At 45.0% G+C, this 18,874-nt stretch overlaps 1 protein-coding gene across 2 annotated transcripts in view; it reads right to left on the reverse strand.

The window, feature by feature from the left end:
• Positions 1-2,386: 2,386 nt before the first annotated feature.
• nova2 (NOVA alternative splicing regulator 2) overlaps positions 2,387-18,874 on the reverse strand; it is a 55,708-nt gene continuing 39,220 nt past the window's right edge. For both annotated transcript variants that reach the window (XM_061218220.1, XM_061218221.1), the window contains exon 4: positions 2,387-3,421. In XM_061218220.1, coding sequence (XP_061074204.1) covers positions 2,399-3,421 — 1,023 coding nt within the window. In that variant the 3' untranslated portion in view covers positions 2,387-2,398. The remainder of the gene's footprint in view (positions 3,422-18,874) is intronic.

Raw genomic sequence — 18,874 nt, forward strand, 5'->3', positions numbered from 1 at the left:
TGGGTCTAAAAGCGGGAGGCCACAGGGCAGATGACACAGTGATGCTTACAACCTGAAGGTACTTTTTCACTTAATCCCCCCCCCCCCCCCGCCCACCCGATACATTTTGTATAAAATTCAGTTCCCTTAAAGTCGGTATGAACACCCAACCTTCTGAACACAGTCCTGCCACACCGAGCTCTAGCCGGGAGCCAGGGAGCGGGCCCCCTACTTCACAGTGCATTAAAAGATCTCCAGTGTACTCCAATCACTAAAAAACATCGTCCTTAGCAGCAAATATGTCTAAAATGGTCGCTATGTGCGCAGAGTTCTCGAGGTGGGAATCCCTGCAGCTTGCCAGTTTCAAACGTCCACATTAATGGGAACCATGTGATCCGGGTAGCGCTAGCTCGCTAACAGTCGGCCATATTGCAGCCAGTACATGTGTCCAATTAATCACCAGCACTAGGGCCCTGGTAACAAGAATTGCGGGGGAGCGAATAATCTGGAGACGGGAAGGACACACTCTGCAAAATATCCGGACGCGCGGAGGACCTCAGGGGTGAAATTTGGCGTCTAAATTTAGCGGGTGGACTGGCACTGGCAGACTGCTTGGCTCCGGGGGTACCTCGAGCGAAGGGGAGGCTCTCGCGAGAAGCACGGCCGCGGCCTCGGGAGGTTCAGTGTAATGTTTCTCAGTAGTACTTGTGTTTTGAGGGGTCACAACCTCAGGCTCTTAAGTGCTCGTCCTTTCCATTTCTAGCTCGGCTTTTTTTCCCCCAAAATGCCTTTCGGCGACTACAGGCAGTAGTGCTGCGCTCACACTACATTTTTAATGGCGCGTCGGGTCCCTTCAGGGACGGGCCCACAATGGGGCACGTCGGGCGGGGCATATGGGTCATGGGTGGTGACTTTTGAGGAATCTTGGAACGCCGTTGGCATAATGCGCTCCTGGGGGAGGGCTCTCCACCTGGCTCGGTGTGTAAGCAACACTAGTGCCTGTAGCGGTGCACTGGGTGTATTTGACCTTCCTAATCTGTGTCCACTTGCTTTTAGCGATATGGAAGTAGAGGAAGAGCAAGTGCCCATGTTCCACTCGAGTGTAAAACCGAGATATGGTGCGTTTCTCATTTTGTAGCACCGCTATGGGTATGGAGTCTCGCATTAGGCCAAGCCTTTCTCACTTTGTGTGTGTGTGTGTATGTGTGTGTGCGCGTGTGTGTGTGTATTAGAATCTTCCACATGCCTTTCTCACACTGGATATCAGATCTGACCCCCGACCCTACCCTCAGCGATGATGTCGACGGCGCAGTTCTGACTGGGTTTAAATTAGACATATATTATGCTATGCGACACACTATTTAATCCACTTAAATAAAAAGAAAACTAAATTAAAAATAGTCTTTACATTCATGTCAACCTGAATTCACAGATTTAAACAAAAACTCAAAAATACCTCAGTCTTTATGAGTGAAATCATATTAATAAATAATGATGATGGTGATGACAATAACTATAATAATAATAGTAATAATAACACCAGAATGCAAACCCTGTAGAGAAAATGCCACAAACTCTATGTGCCCTGGTACCAGTTCAGGATTCTGAGTCAATCAGGTGCATCACGCATAACAAGTTAACACCACAATGAGACTGGACGTAGTTTTTTTTTTTTTTTTTTAAGCAAACAATGAGTGTTGCAACCATACCTGGTTGAGTCAGAATCCTGCCCAGTACGCTAAAGGAACTTTAAGATAAGCCACTGGCAAAAGCCTTTGGCCTCCTTGCATCTCTCCTCCCGCGTCAGCCATTAACGGAGGAGGACGGGTGGATGGGGGAGGGGGGTGTCAGTGACAACGGGGGTTTTCCTCAGATCTTAGACCCAGTGCTTGTTTGCAGCCTGAACAGACCCACAAAAGGGGGGGGGGGGCAGGGAGACGGGGGAGGGGAGATTTGAGACTGAAGTTGAAAAAAAAAAAAAAAAAATCTGTGAGCTAGGGAGAAATGGGCGGGGGAGGGGGGGAGGGGGGAGTCTTCAATCAAAGGGGCAACAGCCCCCATCCCCCGCCCCAGAACTGCAGTGCGGCAGCATGCCGGTTCAAAATGCCGTTCACCGCCGTCCAAAGAACCAAAAAAATAAAACAATAAAAATCCTGTTAGATCAGGATAGGTAATAAAACCATATTTACATTTTACACTTTTTTCTTGGTTTCGGTATGACACTTTTTTCCTCCTTCCAAGTGGTTTTTTTTTCTCCTCATCCATTTTTTTCTCAAAATACTGAAAACATGAACATTTGGATGACTTCCTCTCCACTTCCTCCTCCCCTTCTTTCCTCTTTCTGTGTTCTTCCCCCTCCCCAGCCCCCTTCAATTTTTTCTTGTAATTTTTTTTTTCCTCTTTAGATTCCCGTTTTTTTTTAGCCCACCTTCTGGGGGTTGGTGGCGCGCACGCCCTGCTCGTATGTGATCCGCTGGCTGATCAGGTACTGGGCGGCCTGCGTGGCAGCTGGCGAGCCCGTTATGGTAACTTTACGGTTCCGGGTGCCTGGGATGAACTCCCCTTTTTTGGAGATCTGGATCCGGGCTCCCGTCAGTTCCTGGTACTCCACTAACGTCTTCCCGCCCTTGCCCAGGATGGCGCCCACCAGGTTCTCCGGGACGGCGATCTCCACCACGTCCTTGGCCCCTTCGGTCAGCTTCTCGGTGGCCAGGAGAGAGCTGGCCACCAGCGGCGACGCTGCGCTCAGGTAGCCGTTGGTGGCGCCGGTGGCGGCTGCCAGGGAGCCCAGGGTGAAGCCTCCCAGGGTGGCGGCCGGGTGGCCGGCGCTGGTGGAGGCGTCGCTGGCGTACGAGGCCAGGAGGTTGGCGGCTGCGGCCGCGGCGGGATTGGCGCTGGCCGCCACGGCCGCCAGGACTCCGGAAGCGGCGGCCGGGTTCAGGCCCAGGCCCAGGGAGTTGGTGTTGTATCCGTAACTGGCCAGCGTGTTGAGGGCGGACGTGATGGCCAGGAGGTCGTTGCCCGAGAAGCTTGACATGGTGGTGGGGAAGGCCCCTACCCCTGCCAGGCTGGCCTGGCCCAGGAGGCTGGAGGCAGTGGCCGCGGCGGCCGCAGCGGCGGCCGGCATCACCTCGGCGGAGTTGGCGTAGGGCGAGCCGGTGGGGTTGGAGTTGGCCACGGGGCCCGAGATGTTGGAATAGCTGATGTTGAGGCAGCTGCTGCTCTGGGGGTCCTCCTGGATCTTCTGCACGATGATCTCCACAGCCTTGCGGTTCTGCTCGGGCTCCCCGCTGATGGTCACCACGCGCTCCTGCAGGTTGATACCCTCGGGCTTCTGGGAGAGCTGGACCCACGCGCCTGACTGCTCCATGACCGCCTTCACTGTGGCTCCCCCCTTGCCAATGATCAGCCCCGCTGTGCTGTTGGGCACGATCAGCTTGGCCTGCAAAACAAGGGGACAGAAGGAAGAATGTCAACACACCTGTCTCATGGAGTTACACCACTACAACACCAATCTTATGGAGTTACAGCACTACTACACCCATCTTATGGAGTTACAGCACTACTACACCCATCTTATGGAGTTACAGCACTACTACACCCATCTTATGGAGTTACAGCACTACTACACCCATCTCATAGAGTTACAGCACTACTACACCCATCTCATAGAGTTACAACATTGCTATACCCGTCTCATGGAGTTACACCGGTACACGGTTTGAGCAAGGTCGCATGAGCGAAACTACTAAGTTAATGAACCTTTAAAATGATTTGCTCTTTCGTTCCCCCTGCAAAATGATGTGATCTGAGCGTAATCCCCTGTATATTTAGGTTCCTTAATTTACTACAGTTCGGCACAGGATCACTTCACTTCCCTGTGTGGTACAGATTTGTTAATTTGTGGGAGAATTCCAACCACTCTTGGGTATCAGGGAGCAGGTGACAAATTCATCAGAAAGCATCAAAAACTTCATTACCCAGGAGGTTACCTCAAATGATGCAGCAGATACAGAAGCAGACACAGTTCTAATCTGATGACGGCATGATAAAAGAACTTCCTAACTTCCTTGAACTGAGCAACAATCCACTACTATACCCATCTCATCGACTTACACCACTACTACACCCATCCCATGGAACTACACCACACCTACACCCATCCCATGGACCTACAGCACTACTACACCCGTCTCATCGACTTACATCACTACTACACCCATCTCATGGACTTACAGTACTACTCCACCCATCTAGAGGATATGCAGTACTCTGTCTTGAATGACTCTCCACCTTACCTCAGATATTAAACACGAGTTTAGAAGGGCTATATCATTTGCAACTGAGGTATGTCTGTTTTTCAGATTATATGATGCGTATCTGCGCAGTTCTCGGTACTCCGAAGATCAATCATAACTGCTCCCTCACATCTGTTGTGTGCATTATACATGTCGTCACCCTGGATAACAGACTGGAATATGTAAAAAAGAACAGAGCATTGCATAGAACATATTTAATCAACTGTCCAGATGTTTTTGAAATGCACAGTTCGCTACATCAAGGACTGTTTGTGATACAGTAGCATGTGAGTACTATGATATTAAGTTCAGTTCCCTGGGTGAACTCTTGGGCACTTGGAGGGAGCAGATGCACTGGATACCGTATTCATGATTGTTTTGGTGCAGTCCAAAACATATTGCACAGAGCAGTTTCAACACACTGTAAATGTCTATGGGCTGGTTTCACAGACACTAGTCCTTTTTCTACTAACGAATAATACAACTTGGTGCGAAGTTATTTGGACAACGCTAATAGAAAACAAGTTAATTCGACATATGGCGCTATGCTGTGGATATGGCAATTGAAACAAGCCGCTCTTCATCGGAGTTCCATTATTTGTGTGAGGCAGGTAGCCTAGCGAATTTAGCTAGCGTTAAAGAGCCGAGATAGAGATGTGTCAGTCTCAAAGTAATTGGACACAAGTGGAGACGCTGCTGTTTCTAAGTTAATTTCTTATTTTAAAAAGCACAGTTATAGCCTACCTTCATGCACAGCACAGTTAATACACCATTAGTAGTTTAGCTAGGATTTATTAGTTTAACCTATCATTCGGTGTAATAAGTCAAACCTGATGTGAGTTTCTATAAGGGAATAGCACTGTTTCATAACTTCATACTCGCCAGCAAATGTATGTGGGAAAAATTTCAGTGCGATTGATGCACATCAACAGGCCATTATTACGTCAAGTTAATGCTCTACCACCATATCCTATTAATGGAAAACTGTTCAGAGGAATCTTTAATCGGCACAAAGTTATAGCGATGCAGGCACTAATTTGCTACAAAATGTAATCAAAAAGGGCTAATGACTAGATTCAGTTTTGTATGGAGAATCCCTATTCTCCTCAATGTATACCACTAGATAGAATTTTCTCACAACACTGATACATTTTTATTTATTTTTTTGGCACTGTTTGCATGATCTTGACAAGATGTGTGTGTGGGAGTCAAACTGATTTTCTCAAATGAAAAGTTACACATTTTTAATAATGTCAAATGTATATGTCAAAATATCATCTCATTGAAATATATGAACTACTACATATGCACCACACTGTGTGTTTTGAATATGAATGCAGTGACTTAAATTTATATTAACTGTGAAGTCAATTCTGACAATTAAAGTAACATAGATGCAGCCATAATTGAAGTATTACAGCTAAATTTGAAATGTATTTATAAGCAGGATAATGGCACATCTCTTTTTCGTGGCGGTCCTGAAATAGGATACTTTGTGTATTTTCATATACATAAGAAATATTTTGATTCATTTTTTATTGCACAGCTTTACATTACTTTCTCTATACAAGCTGTAAAGGAACAATGTATACTCTCCCTCCATCAAGCAACATTACTAGAGCAAAGAGGCACATTTGTGTGGCTACAAAATGCAGGTGTTTGGATCCAAACAGTGCACTTTGAGTCACTCAGCTTTGGCAGGGGACTCTAGTGCTACCTGCGTCAGCTCTGTGAGCAGCCCAATGCGCTAGCCCACCGCGTCCTACCGTGCCTTCATTTTGAGACAACGGCTCCGTAAAAACAACGCTTACGCTAATCCAGCCTGTACAGATTGGAAAACGGGTTTTTTTGGAATATGAGAAGCAGAGCAGAGGGAGAGAGGGAGAGAGGGAGAGGAGGAGGCAGCCACTGCAGGCTGAGGTGCAGGTAAATTCAGGGGAAAAAAATAATTTAAGGAGAGGAACTGGGAAAGGGGGTGGGGAAATAAGTGTTTTTTTTTCCTCTTTGGTTTCACATCCAAACTGTGAATCACTGGATACAAAGAACCTCCGAGTGAAAAGCATCAACTCCCAGGGGTCAGCGTTGCCATGGAAACCCAGCCCCAGCATTCAAGAGGGACTGAAAGAGAGTTGGAGCGATGCGTAGCAACAACTCCCCCAACCCCCTCCCAACTGCCTAGCATCAATACACATAGATGTGTGCGCGCGCACACTCACACACACAAACACACGTACAGACGCACACCCAGACACTCACACGCAGACAGATGCACACACATACAGACATGCGCGCACACACACACACACACACACGTACAGACATCCGCAGACACACACACACACGTACAGACATGCGCACAGATACTGCCACCGTGCTGTGGCAGGGACAGTGGGGGGGAGGGTTGAGCAGGAGGTAGAAACAGAAATATCACTGAAAGAGAAAAAAAAAACAAGCAGAGCCTCCATCCTGTGATTTACATTCATTCCACTGCGTTCTCAGCCACCACTGCAATGCGATGATGCTTCCGAGCGATACGTATAAGCGGCTAGGATTATATATGAGCGCACCGACACACAGGAAACGTGGTGAAAGACTGGCTGAAGAACACAAGAGACAAAGGAAAGGAGAGAGCGTGGGTAGAGAAAAAGTGGGAAGGAATGAACAGATGCAGCGAATGAGTGAGAGGAGAAAGGGGGTGGCAATCACCTCCATCCATCCATTTTCTGTTTTTCTTTGGCTGAGAGCAGGAGTTATTTATTTTTTAATTTAATTCTTTCATTTTCTTTCAAGGTTTCCAGCAGCTAGCAACCCACCTACATTTCTCCACAAACCTGCTTTACCCACAATGCTATTGTTAGGTAGTAGTCACTGTGAATTAAATGAAAAACATTATTATTCCCTTTTTCAATTGGAATAGGCAGCTGATTAGACAGTACCATTTTTTTCCACCATTAAAACAGTACAAGGAAATCCTGCTTGATATGTAAGTTAAAAAGAAACATAACGATTTTTCCTACCACCTTAGCCATCCCAGTTCTTCTGATCGTATTCAAGAGGAATACCTGCTAAAAAAAATTCATTTCAGGACCTCCTGCACTCTGATGTAAAAGGGCGACGGCACACTGCAAAGGATCCGTCTGTTTCTCCAACCTGTTTCTCTCATCCTTTATTTGCCAATGATTGCCTTTAAAAAATGTTCATGAGATTATATTTACAATTATTATTATTTTACTATTTCGGCAGTTTTTAAACTGGTTTGTATATGCAATAACTGTAGAGAAACGGATGCATAAGCACTTGAGGAATTAGTGCGTGTGTGTGAGGGGGGGGGGGGGGGGGGATCATTGATCTTTTACTCAGCGGTCTATTCTGCATCCTGACCTCCCAGAGCTACACACACACACTCAGGCACGCATGCACACACACACACACACCTATAAACACACACACACTCAGGCACCCATGCACACACTCACTTAAACACAGACATCTATGAACACATACACACACAGGCATAAACACACACCCTTGCAAACACAGTCACACACACACTCAGGCACACATGCACACACACACCTAAACATAGACACCTATAAACATATACACACACTCCGGCATGCATGCACACACACACATCTAAACACGGACACCTATAAACACACACACTCACGCACAGGCATAAACACACACCCATGCAAACACAGTCACACACACATGAACACTCATACACTCAGTGACCACGTTATTGGGTAGGACTGTACACCAGCTTGTGAATGCAAATATTTAATTAGCCAGTCATGTGGCAGCAAATGCACAAAAACACGCAGATGTGGTCAAGAGGTTCAGCTCTTTTTCAGACCAAATGTCAGAATAAGGAAGAAATGTGATCTAAGTGACTGTGGAATGATTGTTGGTGCCAGACAGGGCGGTTTGAGTATCTCAGAAATGGCTGATCTCCTGGGATTTTCACACACAACAGTCTCTAGAGTTTGCAAAGAATGGTGCGAAAAACAAAAAATACCCAGTGAACAGGAGAAATGCATTGTTAATGGGAGAGGTCACAGGAGAATGGCCAGACTGGTCGAAGCTGACAGGAAGGTGACAGGTGACAGTAGCACAAATAACCACACATTACAACAGTGGTATGCAGAAGAGCATCTCTGAACCCACAACACATCATAACTCTAAGTGGACAGGCTACAGCAGTAGAAGACTTAAGTCTATGAAATAAGTCTAATAAACACCTAATAAAGTGTTCACTGAGTGTACATAAACAAAAATACATACAGTGTGCCTGTGCCTTAGTTGCTAATCAATGCGTCTTTCTGTGTCTCAATACACATATTAGTCTATCAATATTATATGCGAACTGTTACATTGCACAGACTTTGAAACAGTCAAAATACACATCTGGCAAAACTGGATAGCTTTGAGGAGCTGGGTGTGGACAGCGTGAATATAAACAGGAATAAACAGACTCCATGATGTGCTAAATTCTGAGGTCATACTAGAACATCTTTATAAAGTCGGTCTATGAATACCCCAGGTTTCAGTGTATTACCGCAACCCAAATCCCCCACCCAAAATCCCCCTTTGTACCAGTCTACTGTACACATATCTTCCCTGTCACCACGATCCATTTTAATCTGGAATAGTAATATTTATCCTCCTCAGTAATGGCTGACGTTTCTTTGGAGAGGAGGAGAAGGTTTTGGCCGTGGTGACTGCCACTGATTAAAATGTGGACTGTTCTATGGGAGTTGGGGGGGGTTATTAGTGCTGAGTCCACAAACACACAGTATAGTTCTGCTGAACAGGCCTCCGTGCTGAGGCAGGCCAAGAATGACCCCCCTCCCCCCATTTAAAATAAAAAAAGTCCTTTGCAGCTGTTTGATCAGCCAGCAGATGGCAGGTAGTCCTTGGGGGACTGGGAAAGAGAGCGAGAGAGAGAGAGAGAGAGAGGGAGGGAGGGAGGGAGGGAGGAAGGGTATGACAGTAATATTGTGTGAGTGCACATGTGGGTTTTTTTGGGAACGGAGATTAAAAAAACGAGTCTCAGTTGTGCTGGAAGAAGGCTAAAGTGATGACCGCATTAATTTCAGAGCAGCAGAAACTGCTTGTTTGGCTCAACTGCTGAGGAGCGAAATTAGCCCCTCTGCATTTTGCTTGGCTGTGCGACACACATTTTCTCTCCTCTCCCTCTTTTTCGCTTTTAATCGGGGAGGCAGGCCCGGGATCTGGCGCACACATCTCACCCTGGGAGTGGTTTAGTCAGGCTGTTCAACATGCCCCCTCTCTGGGCTCAAATTCCCCATCACAAAAAACACTTGCAAAAATACACTTGCAAAAATACACACATGCGTGTGCGCACATACACGTCATCATGTGTGTGCCGCCAGTCACATATACACACACATGTACCCACACAGACATACACACATACTCATACACACACACTGACATACCAAACACATCCTAAATATACAGACCAAACACACACACTAAATCAGGTGTTCCCAAACACTTCTCTAATGTGACCCCAAATGAATGTTCGCAAACTTACACAATCCCCCCCCCACCTATACACACAACCCTGACACCTCACCCACACACACGACCCCACCCACACACACGACCCTAACACCCCACCCACACACATGACCCCACCCACACACACGACCCTAACACCCCACCCACACACATGACCCCACCCACACACACGACCCTAACACCCCACCCACACACACGACCCCACCCACACACATAACCCTAACACCCCACCCACACACATAACCCTAACACCCCACCCACACACACGACCCCACCCACACACAAGACCCTGACACCCCACCCACACACACGACCCCACCCACACACATAACCCTAACACCCCACCCACACACATGACCCCACCCACACACACGACCCTAACACCCCACCCACACACATGACCCCACCCACACACACGACCCTAACACCCCACCCACACACACGACCCCACCCACACACATAACCCTAACACCCCACCCACACACACGACCCCACCCACACACATGACCCTAACACTCCACCCACACACATCTTGTACCTAGCAACACCCTTCAGCTACAACTATAGTGGAAATATACCACAACCTCTCCTGCCTCATTGCTTTATTGTAGTTGGGTTGTTGTTATCCTAAACATGCAGTGGCCTACATTCACATATTATCTTTTAAAAAAAAATATTATCTCCTGAAATCAAGCGAACCAACACGTGGTCCCAACCCGCAGTTTGGGAACCCCTGCACTAAATACACAAAGCATTTCACTGGGGGAGTGTGTGATCTGTTGACTGGTGCAGGTTGCTGATGTCCATCATACATGTGCAACTGTTGGCCAGCTCAGGCTGAAGCCTGGACTTGGAACTGATGACACTTTGAAGCCTTAAGCGGCAGACTCTGGTTTAATCGCGCATCTGTTGATCCTACAGCTTAGCCAGCAATCCAACGCATCTGTGTTTGCGGTCTTTCTGAGACTGGAAAGCACGGGTTAAAAATAACGCCATGCCATCACCCTGTCCAGACACAGCAGCACAGGAAAGCCAAGCCTTTCAATGAAAAGGGCCCAGTGCCTTGATGGACTGCTTGTGCCTGAATGTTAACCTTGCTCTGCACTCCAATAATAGCACGTAGTGCTGCAAATGTGATTGGCACCTATGATGTCACTTCCTGTTAAAGCAATGAGACTTTGCAGGTTAAAAAAATCCTGCTAAATGAAGAGAACTTTTGTTATGGTCTCTGTGCTAACCTTTGCATTAAAAGTACATTTCCTAAATCCACCTTTGATTTCCCTTCAAATTAGCCTCTTATCTAATTAATCTTAGAGTTTTGTCAAAGCATACAGGGACAGGAGTTCATGAAGACAACAATGCAATTATTTAAACATAAGGATACAAATATTGGGAAAGGCAAATAGTTCAGTATTACAGTATTATATTTTTTATCTTCCTAGTAAAATGAACCATAATACCATTTTCTATCATGTGAGCAATGACTGCTAACATTTAGCATTTCACAATTTTTTATTGACTTTTTTTTTCAACTGGCAGGCTAACGTTGCTATAAAAGCTTTTGCTTTAATTTGCTTCTCAAACACAGGGCCAAAAGGCACTGTGATCAAACTGAAAGCACTCCTATAAAGCAAACCTCTATTTTAACTGCACTTAGTTGGATGTACTGTTCTGTAGTCTGAGATGTCAGAAGAATGCTTCCTCGTTCTCTTTGGTTGGTTACAACTCACTTTGCTTTTGCCTTCCAGGCAAACTATCAATCTTACACTAAAAACACAAATGATTTTGCAGTATTTTGTTGATAATGATCTCAATATTGTTAACCTGTAATGTTTGCAATCACATTTTTAAATATGTTTTAATGATAAGTAAACCCTGTTTCATATTAAGACCAACTTACAAAATTCAGTCTGCATATCAATGGGAATATTTCAATAATGGATAAGAATTGTAATGTAAAATGATTCAGATACAAGACATCTGTGCTTCGTATCTGGTTTTGCACTGTGTGAGATTATATGGTAATCCCTGCAGATTTTGCGCAGGCACGAAAAGGCTTGGTTCATGTTCTCTCCCTGACGCAGTACTGTTTTTACCTCTCATCTTCCTACATCATGATGTACATTGTTCTTTTTAGCTGAAGACCCCAAATCTGTCAAAACTCCCCAAAAAACCTTGTGATGTCTTGTCAGTTTTTAATGATCTCATCAATTGTCATCCCAAAATCCGTAGTTCTAACCCCCACAATGAGTATAATTGTTTCTCATACCAATCACTCCTGATTACTTAGTAAGACATATATATAACATATATTGTATATGTACATTAATATGGATAGTAATATTTTGTAGATGGCACAAATAATTAATATCTATCATAGAACAGTTTGCTTTTAGTGACTAAACCAGTATTTTTATTTATTACTGGGGCTATTCCCAATCTTTGGAAAACCGCTCATCTTTTACCATTATTTTTAATAAGGTGGTTCCATGGGAACATTTTCTAAACTCTCTTGTTTAGCTGAAGTAGTAGAATCATTAATAAATCAGAAATCACATACTTTTTCCATTCATTTTCAACCAACATTTCAGTTTAGTACCATCTCAACTATGATGAATGGCACCATTAATGCAATATAATGAACAAAAATGTGCAACCTTATTTTAGGCGTATCTCAGGCTTTTGATACAGTTGACTCCTGTTGACTTAACTAACATGATTCAAGCGATAGTAATAAATGAGGTAAAGGCACCCTTTTTGAGGGTGCCTTTACCCACAGGGGTCCATTCTAGGCCATCGATTGTTTTAGCATTTATATACCATTTACATAAATGCTATTGCCACTAAACTTGAGAACTGCAACGTACAATGTACATTTCTATTCTGACAACACAATACTATATTATTCAATACCCTAATGCAGCCAAGCTCTCATATTTACAAGCTGCCTTCAACCCCACAGATGCAAATTGAGCTAAATGAGTGTCAAAAATTTGTGTCCAACAATAGAAGTTTGGGTATGTTGTTACGAATGTAAAAAACCTTAAACTTGGCTTCCTGTATAGAAATATGTCTTGGCTGTCTATTGCAGAAAAAAGATTTGCAAGCTACAGTATTGCCAGTTCTCGAGTATGCAGATGTGCTGTATGCATGCCTCCATCTCGGTTATGAAACCCCTGGATGCGGTTTATCATGGGCCATCAATCCCATGCTCATCATTGTGCCCAATACTGATCAGTGGGCTGGAATTCTCTAGAAGCAGCAAGGTCTTTTATTTATTTATGAAGCTAAACTTCAAAACCTCCTCTTTATTCATGCTAACTTCTATCAATTAAGGTATCAAATTACACCACAAGGTCTCTGGGGTAGATTAATCTAGACATACCATGATTTAGAACTGAATTGCGTAAACCTGCATTAATAGTTTTTTGCACTCTACATTATGTGGAATGAATTTAAAGACGCACTTAAGAAAGCCTCACTGGAGTTTCAAAGATCCGGCAGTTAATTTATTACGGCATAGCATAACCTTTATTTAGTCCTCTATGTTTAGTCCTCAGTTTTTTAATCAGAATAGTTTATTTTTTATGTGAGAGCTGACACATAAAATCTTTTGACATATGAACTGAAATCCCATTCACCTTCGATTTTGTCGGAGACGGACGGCGCTTAAGTGAAATGACTCAGCACATCAGGACCTTGGGGTTGTGGAGGTATTTATGCTTCAGTCAGGTTTCAACAGCTTCAGTCCTGGTGAAAGCACACTGCCCTGGCAGCAGCTACACCTGCTCAGTAATGACTAAGGGCAACGGCGTCGTGTGGGGATGAAAACCAGGCTTGAAGCTCAAAGGGGTGAGCTTAATTCCAAACTGGGGCCCTGATGTTCTACCCTTCAGCAAAGGCACTTGCCTTGTTTCACTAAAAATATCCACACATATAAATGGATTGTATGTAAAAATATATATAGTTACAGTATACAGGTGCATCTCAAAAAATTTGAATATCATGGCAATGTTCAGTTTTTTCCGGAATTTAATTCAGAAAGTGAAACTTTCATATTTTCTAGATTCATTGCACATAAAGTGAAATATTTCAAGCATTTTTTCGTTTTAATCTTGATGATTACGGCTTACAGCTCATGAAAATCAAGAATCCAGTGTCTAAAAATATTAGAATATTACATAAGACCAATCAAAAAAAGGATTTACAGTACTGTGCAGAAGTCTTAGGCACCCTAGACTTTACTATATATATGTCTACGTTTTTTGTGTGTGTTAGTATAAAAGGACACATTTGAGATTTCCAAATATTCATTTTCTAAAAGATTTAATTTTACAGAGACATTTTTGTATTTCATTTAAAAAAGTAACATATTACTGTAAGCAATTGACTACTTTTTACATAAAAACTTGATCAAGACTGTCTGAGATCAGAAGTAAGGAGCCAACCAAAGTCTGCAGAAGAACTGTGGCAAGTTCTCCAACATGCTTGGAACAACCTCCCTGCTGATTGTCTTATAGAACTGCAGGACAGCATTGGCTCAGAGAAGTGATGCAGTTTTAGGGTGGACACAAAAAATATTGATTTGATTCAGTTTTGAACTATTCTGCCAAATTACTAAAATGTAATGTAAAATGTATAGTATGTTTATTTATTTTTGTGTTTATTTATTTATTTATGTTATACAGGTGCCTACGACTTCTGCACAGTACTGTATAATACAGAAATGTTGACCTTCTGAAAAGTATGTTAATTTATATACTCAATACTTGGTCTGGGCTCCTTTTGCACAAATTACTGCATCAATGCGGTGTGGCACAGAGACAATCAGCCTGTGGCACTGCTGAGGTGTTATGGAAGCCCAGGTCAGCCTGTGGCACTGCTGAGGTGTTATGAAGCCCAGGTCAGCCTGTGGCACTGCTGAGGTGTTATGAAGCCCAGGTCAGCCTGTGGCACTGCTGAGGTGTTATGGAGGCCCAGGTCAGCCTGTGGCACTGTTGAGGTGTTATGGAAGCCCAGGTTGCTTTGATAGTGGCCTTCAGCTCGTCTGTATTGTTGGGTCTGGTGTCTCTCATCTTCCTTTTGGTTCAGGTCAGGCGAGTTGGCTGGCCAATCAAGCACAGTAATACCATGGTCAGTTACTAGTAGTTTTGGCACTGTGGGCAGGTGCCAAGTCCTGCTGGAAAAGGAAATCAGCATCTCCATAAAGCTTGTCAGCAGACGGAAGCATGAAGTGCTCTAAAATCTCCTGGTAGACGGCTGCATTGACTTGATAAAACACAGTGGACCAACACCAACAGTTAACATGGCACCCCAAATCATCACTGACTGGAAACTTCACACTGGACTTCAAGCAACTTGGATTCTGTGGACTCTAGGACCTAGATCCTCATCTGAAAAGATGACTTTTGACGGTCCAGTTCTTTTTCTCCTTAACCCAGGTAAGACGCTTCTGATATTATCTCTGGTTCAGAAGTGGCTTGACACAAAGAATGCGACACTTGTAGCCCATTTCCTGGACATGTCTGTGCATGGTGGCTCTTGATGCTCTGACTCCAGCCTCAGTCCACTCCTTCTGAAGCTCCCCCAAGTTCTTGAATCAGCTTTGCTTTACAATCCTCTGAAGGCTGCGGTCATCCCTGTTGCTTGTGCACCTTTTCCTACCACACTTTTCCCTTCCAGTCAACTTTCCTTGAATATGCTTTGTTACAGAACTCTGCGAACAGCCAGCCCTTTCAGCAATGACCTTCTGTGGCTTACCCTCCTTGTGGAGGGTGTCAATGAGTGTCTTCTGGAAAACTGTCAAGTCAGCAGTCTTCCCCATGATTGCCCAATCAAGTATTGAGTGCATGAATGAACGTACTTCAGAAGGTCGACATTTCTGTATTATAAATCCTTTTTTTGATTGGTCTTATGTAATATTCTAATATTTTGAGATAATGGATTTTTTATTTTCATGAGCTATAAGGTGTAATCATCAAGATTAAAACAAAAAAAGGCTTATATTTCACTTTATGTGTAATGAATCTAGAATATATGAAAGTTTAACTTTTTGAATTAAATAACGGAAAAAAACTAGTAGTTCTATTCTATTATATTCTATTCATATTCATTTTTTGAGATGCAACTGAATACTTAAGTTGCTCTGAATAAGAATTGGCTAAACGCTCAAATGGGAATCTTAATTAATTAACCACTATGATAGAAACTGCATGTGCTGACTTGGATTCTGAGGTTCCTTATTTTTTCAGAGGAGACTGCATAAACATTCATTTTGGGCGATTTAGGCCGGGACATTATCCTCTCGCACACAACATACGATGACTTATTTCCGCTTTGAGCTGGCTAAGGATCCTGAATGGAGGCCCAGGACAGGAAGTGACCTCATGGACCTGATAATCTATCCCGACTATAAATAGCTGCTATGCCGAGGTGGAGCCATTTCCAGCTGAGCGGAACGAGGTGAGAGCTTTTGATGAGTACAACAAACATGTCGTCTGATAAGGATATGTTTACAACCAGGGATTTTTAATGCTTTTTGAAAACCGGAGGTTAGTACACAAGCCCTCCCGCCGAACAGGGTCGCGCGGATTTTAGGAATAAACTAACACGACCGCCGTGCAGCTGGCTGCTACGAGGTTTACATGACCCTGTATTTGCATAATTGTAAATTTGGGCGTTGACGACAGTCAGCTTTGTCGGTCACAGATGATTACAAAAAAGCAAAAGACATCAGGCAAACGTATTCTTAATCAAGATAAGTGTTGAAACAAAAGTAACCAATATTACTGAATTCACATAACTTTCAGCCTATAATTACTGGTTCAATTATATTCATAAATTGATATAAAACTTTATATTTTGGCCTGTAAAATGTTTTACAAAATACGAAAACTCTTTGATTTATATCCTTTGCATTAGAGGACACAGTCTGCAGTCAGCATCTCTCTTATCCTTGAAAGAAAAACCTGTCCTTCATTGTTTCTCCACACACACACACACACACACACAGAGCCCAACATTAGAGGTTGCACATTCTTGTCAGACAGTAAATATCGTGTAAGGCCCTTTCCCAGCTTTCTCCAAATTGGATCGATACTCGCCGAAGGAAATGACCTTCTTCGGCCCAATGATGGATCCAAAGGTTAAAAAAGGCATAAAATATTTCAGCCGGCCGTAAGTCCTCATGAGACCTGAAGCCGGGGGGGACGGGGGATGGGGGGGGACGGCAGAGCTGTTTGGGAAGGGTGGGGGAGGTGAGACGGAGGGGGGGGGGGCATAACCCCCAACGGAGGTTTTTGGGGGGAGATTTATTCCCTCCATTTCAGACGTTATAGCAATTTTCCTGATGTCACTTTCAATTTAGGAGACGGCCCTGCCCACACTGGCTGCCTGCGCCCAGGCAGTATAGATTAGTCTGCGCTATGCGCCATTTCAATGAGAAACGTTATTAGATTCGGGATGCAAGCTAATGAAATAGCCTGAAGGGTTGATGGTGTTGCGAAAGGAAGGGAGGTCTGAAGTGATGCGGGCACTTAGGACGATCATTTACATCGACCACGACGAGAGAGGCAACTGTCAGAGCGCCGTGAATACACGCTTCAATTAAACCTCGGCGGACGGTCGTTAACGGTCAGGTCACGGTCGTGCACAGCGCGGCTTTACAGCTGGAATTTTACTGTAACGGTTAAGATGAAGTAGTTCTGACCCCCGGCACCACCTGTGACATGATCTCATAGCCCCAGGGTTCAAACCACAACACTATTCATTCAGGAAGTTTCCGGGCCTCGCCAGCAAACGTGCCGGAGAGCTGCTCCCGCTGGGATGATCCGCGCAGTTTTACGAGAGATTCCTACAATCTCTCCCTCTCTCCTCGTTGCCAGGGTCAGCGACGGCAATTTGTAACGTTAACTGGCCTGCTTCCTCTGCAAGGCCTAAATTAAACACAGAAGGTGAGTTTAAATCACCCTTTGCCAAAATAAGGACATTTGCTAAATAGAAATAATACTGACAACTATCAGTTGCATCAATAATTTTCCGCCTTATTGTCTAATTACTGCAGAACTTGGGGTCTACGGCGCAGGGAAGAAACCTCAGCGAATAGAATCAGATTTAATGTCCGCGGTGAACTCAAAACAGAGCGTGACCGTCTCCAGGGCCCCGAGGTATGAAAATAGCCCTTGAGGAGCATTTTGAAAGGGGGGCAGAAAAAAAATACACTCTTTTTCTGCCCCATTTGAAGTGGCTTTGCTTTAGGTCCCCGAGCCACTTCCTGTGCGGGAAGGGGGAAAACAGGATGTGGGAAGCAGGTGTTCCGTCTGGGGAGGAGAGTTCGGGGGTTAACCGTAGGGAAAGGAAGCGACGGGGGGGGGGGGGGGCTTTAGGAAAACGGTGGGCGGGCCTCGCTGTGGCGGTGTGGATATCGCCACGGCGACCCGCTCCCCGCCCAGACGCAACACAGTTAGCTGCCGCCAATCACCCCGGGGAGGTAAACCCATCGTAGTTTGCCGGGCAGATCCGGCAGCTGTTGCTTAATTTGTCTCCGCATAGTATCATGCATGGCTTTCTCTGCCTGCTCCCCGGAGCCCGCAATAATGAGACACATGCTTCCGACAGCCGTACCGGTGACAACCGGCACAGAAAAAAAACATCACCAAAATAGGATTGGAAGTGGAGCACCGCTGCTTATCAACCGGGGGACGGAGCGGGGGCACATTCACAGCCCCGTGTGAGATAAGCTGCTTTTAAACCGCCGGGGGACGCGGCCGCCGGCGGGCTGGACCGGCCCGGGGAGGCAGCGCTTCGCAGAACCGCCGTTCCGGCCTCTCGGAAAGTGTGAGCGCTGGTTCTGGCTCGGAAAACCGACCAATCCCGCGGGGGACTGTCCGTGCGCAGCCGCTGAGCTAGCTCTGGCCAGGAATTCCGGTTTCCAGGGATATACCAGCAACAAATAAAGTGACCCGAGAAAATGCGATGTTCTCACAGCTGACCGTGTGTTTCTGCATGACGGCATGAGCTCTGTTTCTTCTTCTTAATCCCAGGTTACC

The sequence above is a fragment of the Conger conger genome, chromosome 13 (genome assembly GCF_963514075.1).
Source record: "Conger conger chromosome 13, fConCon1.1, whole genome shotgun sequence".
Taxonomy (NCBI): domain Eukaryota; kingdom Metazoa; phylum Chordata; class Actinopteri; order Anguilliformes; family Congridae; genus Conger; species Conger conger.